This window comes from Zeus faber, assembly GCF_960531495.2.
Source record: "Zeus faber genome assembly, chromosome: 1".
Classification (NCBI taxonomy): domain Eukaryota; kingdom Metazoa; phylum Chordata; class Actinopteri; order Zeiformes; family Zeidae; genus Zeus; species Zeus faber.
This window is the reverse complement of record NC_137193.1, coordinates 43,533,181-43,539,180: the sequence shown is the minus strand read 5'-3', so window position 1 is coordinate 43,539,180 and position 6,000 is coordinate 43,533,181. Positions and strand designations below refer to the sequence as shown.

Sequence of the window (6,000 nt, the reverse complement as noted above, 5' to 3'; positions counted from 1 at the left end):
TGTACTTGCCCTCTAAGAAGTTATTTTGTAACCCTTATTTAAACATTTTCACACATCTACAAACATGGTTAACAAGGTATTTAAATAGCTATACAAAGCACCAAAATGCCTCTGTACGCGGAAGGGGTTCTTTTCTGGTCCTCGATAGACCCATTGTGAGAGGCAGAGCGCGGAGGTCAACTCGGTAGGTAGCAGCATTTGAGATGTGCTCAGCTGTCCTCACTAATTATACCACCCAGATGGCCCCCGTCCCAACGCTAACTTCCTATCAGCAGCAGAGGCAACAAAGCACAAGGATGTGTCAATCACAAGCTCCAGTGGCCAGAGCAGTAAATAGCAGGCCTGTCTAAACAGCACGCATTACCTTGTCACGCTGCAGAAGTACCGAAGAACCAAAGAACTGAGCTCTTTATGCTATGGGGGTGGGAGGGTTGACACATTTAGACCATCACCATACAGGATCCAGAGTGGCTGCAGTGTGATGGTAGTGAACTCATGTCAGCCATAGTGTGAAAATGTGCCTTCTGCTGGTCCCCTGTTATAACAACTCCAGGAGGCTTGAGGAATGTGGGTTTGTCCTGCAGTCCATTACTACATCCCCCTCCCTCCCCCCCCCCCCCCCACCCCCCTTTCTCCCCTGTCTCTGTCCCCTCCCCTCTCCCAATCAGGGCAATTCTCTAACTTTTCTCTGTTTCTCTCAAGGCTGGAGTTCAATTTTCACTTCTGGGGACTCAAATCCTGTCTCAAATCCCTCCACCCTGTCCAGCTCGACGCCAAAGTGCTCCAGTCTGTTATCAGGTAATGTCAATGATGTTTATTCATGACAATACATTGATGGTCCCTGTTGTTTAGATATGTGTAGTTTCGTGTGAGATTATTATTAGACTTTGTGCACGACGGGTGACTAGATAATAGAGCTGTTGACAAATCGAATAATTAAGGTGGAAAAGCAGTAGCATTGGTTAGTGCGATGCCAGGGGAAGGAACTCAGTGGGTTGTTTTTTTTTTAAACTTTTTTTTATTATATATATTTTTTTCTTTCTTTTTCTTTTTGCGAAAATGAAATTTCAGTTTAACTTTTTTTCCTTAATTGGAAGCGAGACGATAGAGATATAAATAAGATGCAATATGTGTTCAATCGCCGGTCTTTTATGTGGGATAATTATAGACAGCGCCGGAGCTGATGTCGCGCTTTTCCCATTCATAAAGTTCAGGCGCTGAGTTCAGTGCGAATACCGCGTTGAAACTTTTGTAAAAATGAGTCAGAATGAATAACGCATTTTATTTTTTTCATTATTATCTGACGGTTTTCGAGGTTTCGGGGTTTGCATAAAGGGGACCGCTTCACACTTTGGTTTGATGGTTGTGGAACCATGAGCGCATGCGTTTGTGTCGATGACACCGCCGGTGCGTTGGTGTGACACTGTGCGATCGGGATGATTATCGATGCGTTGGGTAATCGATCGGATCAGCTTTTTCTTTTGTTCGCTCTCGTGCATTGATCCCGCCCTCATCCACTTCTGCAGCCGGGACCCCGCCCCCCCCCCCCCAAAAAAAAGCTGCTCTGCGTTTGGAAGTGAGCAAACTTGTACTTTCTACCCTTTATTATCCTTTACAGTAATAATGTTATTAAGTGGGAAGTAAAGTGGGGAAGCTGTGGACGTGGTATACTCCACGCAGTACTTTGGATTTGTTGGAATCTCGTTTCCTCTTATTCCTCAGGGGTTCCCAAACCAGGGTCCGCGGTCCCCTAGGGGGGCCTCGGAGGAATTGCAGGGGACCCGCAGGAAAAAAAAAAAAAAAAAAAAATATATATATATATATATATATTTAATTTGACTACAAATGTATAGTCACTAATGATGGCATTTTATTTTTGTTTTTGTGAGCTTTGCACCTTCTGTCATGTGGTTTAACTTAAATGTTAAACCACATGACATTAGGCCTATTACAGGCAGATAATGGGTGTAGCCTGCACCTTTTTGGGAGCAGGGGTGGGTGGATGGATGGATGGGGTGTTACAGTCGCTCAAGGGGCCCGTATTGCCTTTAAAAAGTTTGGGAACCGCTTAAGCTAGAGTGAGTCCTCCACGAGATCTGTCCCTCATCTCCCATTGAAATGAATCAGAAGCAGTGGGAGTGTGCACTGTGTGCCATATGTCTTTACCTCTTCTCCAGCCTACACAATAGAATGCATCTTTCTTTCTTTCTTTCTTTCTTTCTTTCTCTCTTCTATAATTCTCTTTTGTTCTCTTGTTCCTTCTTTCTCTCTTTCTCTCTCTCTTTCTTTCTTCCTTTCTCTCTCTCTTTCCCCCTCTCCTTTTTCTTTCTTTCCTTCTTTCTTTCTTTCTTTCTTTCTTTCTCCGGACCAAGCTCGGAGAGAGAAAGCAGGGTTGGAGGCCGGCGCTGCTGAGGTTATATATCACTGAGGGGCCCATAGCTCAGTCCTAAAGGGAGGAGGGGGAGAAGAAACCTCATTGCTCTCTAGTTGGACCTTGGATAGTTTTCAATGTAATTTTCCTTCATGTATTCAGGGTCAGCCCTGTAAGACAATATGCTCAGTAGAAATACAGTGGTCAATTGAATTTGTGTCTGCAAAAAATGCACAAATAGTTGATCTAGTTTTTAGACGTGAAAATATGGAGCCAGTGAGGACTTCAGTTCACTCGTGACTCACTTTGAAATTCTGTATTATGTCCCTCTTTCACCCCTTCTTCTTTCTTCCACCCTTCTTCTGCCCCACTTCCCTCTCTGGCTCCCTCTCGGCACGAGGTTTTCCATTCAAGTGGCAACCAAAGTTAATGGCTGTAATTCAAATATACAAAGTGTAACACCAGCGTTCACATATACGTTACACATATATTATAAAAAAATAAGCATTAAGATTACAGGACACTTTTCAAATGTTTTCAAACTTTTTTGTACTGGGTACCCACCTTTTAAACATGGCAAACCATCGTGACCCAACCTTGAGCAGAGCAAATTTTGCGCACAAATTAATATTTCAGAATATCTCTTTGCAGCCATTTCTGTATTCATCTCTGATATTGTAGCTTGAATACGTAAACCCACCTTTTCTAACACTACACTTCTACCATTCCTTCTACCCATGCATGGGTAATTGAGGACGAGTCACAGTCAACTCAAACCACTCGGAGGGCAGGGAAGTTTAGCAATAAGTTCAGTAAGGATCAGTTAACTGATTTATATTTCTTATACATATTACATTTACTCGTCTTTGCTGTTTCCCCCAACATCTTAACAACACTCTGATAACTCAGCATAACTCAATTTCACCATCATTTTTTTAACCTGTGTTTTTTCCTTTTTATCCTATATATTACATTTCCTTATGTATGTATATCCCATGTGAAGCATGGTACGTCTCGCATGTTAATTAATCATACTATAAATAATGTGTATCTTGCCCGGCCTCAGACATTCAGATATCTTGAGGATCTTACTGTTTTAACCAGTGATATCCTGTCCTTTCTTCCTAAAATTTGGTTGGGATTGTTAAATTTCCACCATTAATCCCAACAATATGTCATCAAAGAAAGAATGAAATGGTCACGGTCCAGAAATGGTTTGTGTCTCCCTAGCAAGTTAGGGTCCAGGTCCAGGAGGACTATCGTCAAAAACATGTTTCTCAATTCTGCCCTCCTTTCCCTCTCCATCCAGCCCCCCCTGTTCTGGAGCGCACACCAGGACTTGGTCCGAGTCCAGGGCTGAATCCTTGAGTGTGTGTGTGTGTGTGTATGTGTGTGTGCGTGTGTGTGTGTCTGTAAGTGTTTGTGTGAGTGCGTGCACGTGCGGTTCTGCTCACCCTGGGTCCACACGGTGAGGAATAAGGCAGTCGGAGGGATCGCCAGGCGGACTAATGGCTTTGGGGAAGCTGGCTCAGGTGCTGCTGGGCTGGGCGGCGCTGTGCCTCACGGCGCTCCATGCTACGGGCGAGCAGACGGGTGATGGAGCATTCCAGGCAAGCCGCTTCACCAGCGCCGTGGACCAGAGGGAGGCGCAGCGGGTCCGACGCCGGGGCCAGGAGACACTGAGAGGGTGAGGACAAACGTTAAGGGTTGTTTGTTGTGTTTCTTACCTGGGCTTCAGTGCATCTGCTGCGATAAGTTGTGAAATAAAAACATCTCGTACTGAATGTTGAATAAATACACATGTTGTACTTGGCTTTAACTGAATTCTGGACTGCAGAGGTCTTTCCCAACCCTTTTTCGGCAACGGCACACTTTTTATGAAGAAAAAATACCGTGACACACTACTGTCCCCTTAACCTCTAAAAACATTGATATGACCTAATAATATGAACACAGAGCTGCTAACCCTGCTGGGATTGATGAATTACAACAGCCTTGCAATTTTGATCTTGCAACACAAGGGAAATTTCCATTGTTTATTTAATTGGAATTTAAAAAGTTGTCATGGCACACTAGCATGTCATGGCACAGTGGTCGGATAAAATATGGTTGGGATAGAAACCACCACCATTGTTCTTATCTGCTGTGGTAAAGGTCACAGTGGGGTTTGTCATGTGGGGCTGGCTTTGCACCCATTAAGGACAGTGTACAATTCAGCATCATAGTAGTAACTCTCCATCGCAAGTATGTTTACAATATAAATGGGTTTCTTGGCAACTCCTTTCTAACTGCTGTGTTGTCTGGGCTAGGTCCAAGGTAGCCTTAAAACCAAATAATGCTGCTGAATACTAGCACATTGTTTTCTCCAAACAGCACATGTTCGAAGTTAACAGGCTTCTTGCCACTCTCAAAAAACTCCCACTGTATTTACAGCAAATTGACTTTTTCATGGGAAAGGGAGAAGAAAAAAACCCCTCAGTCCATACATCTAATGAGAAGATGACGAAATAAATGCTTAACCCAAATTCCCCTGAGTGTATTCGTTTGAGAAAGTAGTTAATGTGTGTGTGCGTGTGTGTGTGTGTGTGTGTGTGTGTGTGTGTGGGGGGGGGTATAAATGCACATACAATGTTATGTACATTAAATCGTACATGTATATGTATACATACACATACATATTTATTGTATGTATTCAGTTTTTGTATTTTAACAAACGTGTGTGCGCATGTGGGTATCGCACTGTTTGGGGAGCTGTGAAATGAATTATCAAGACCACACCATCTCTTGCCACCAACACCAACTATACACCCCCCCCTTTCTCTTACCCTGTCCCCCCTTCTTTCTACCTGAAAACACCCCTGGATTGGGTGTGGGATCCATGTCAACACAGCAAGCAGTTTTTTTTACTGTATATTTCCCACATTTTTTTAAAACAAAGGATGTTTTGTTGTTGGGGGGGACCCGCTTCAGATGTCGGCATCAGTTATTCCAGTTAGTTTGTCATCTGTCCCTGCTTAGGGTTCCCCAGTGCCAAGCCACAGGAAATGAGGTATTGGTATCACCCGGGGAGGGGCGACAAGGGCCGCTTGTTTCATGGCTGCAGGTGACAAAGCAACAGAACGTATGGCAGGGGACAGAAGGGGAAAGAAGAAAAAGAAAGAAAGAAAACACAGGAGAGAAATTACAAAACTCTGTGGAGAAATTAAAATAGTAGTTTTCACTGAAATGTTCAAGTGGACGTGACGAGTTGCGTCATAAGCGCGGGTGTTTTCTCTGACAACATGTTCGGCATCCGTTCCCATTGCCCCGCAAGTGAAATATTAAGTCATACACCTCTTAAAATCAATTTTTTTCACACCAAAGAAAGAGCAAGGCGTCCTTTGAGACACTTCGCAGTCTCTTGTTATTTCAGTTCCCATGTACTGCTAGGGATCATCATGCTAAATCTCCAACCACAGATGTCGTGAGGGTACTGAAAGCAAAACAAAAAGAAAAGATCAGAATGAATCCAATACAAATTTCCATTCAAAACCACTTTTGGTTGACAGTTAAAATGCCAGTGTGAGGAGAGGCAGAATTAGAATCTCATATTGTTTTCATCAAACCGTGCACAGCTTTCGCAGGAACAA

General features: G+C 43.5%; 1 protein-coding gene across 1 annotated transcript in view; it reads left to right on the top strand.

Annotated features, from left to right (window-relative positions):
- The first annotated feature begins 705 nt into the window (after positions 1-705).
- fbn2b (fibrillin 2b) overlaps positions 706-6,000 on the top strand; it is an 84,351-nt gene continuing 79,056 nt past the window's right edge. The window contains exons 1-2 of the mRNA XM_080009205.1: positions 706-798; positions 3,681-4,058. Coding sequence (XP_079865331.1) covers positions 3,880-4,058 — 179 coding nt within the window. The 5' untranslated portion in view covers positions 706-798; positions 3,681-3,879. The remainder of the gene's footprint in view (positions 799-3,680; positions 4,059-6,000) is intronic.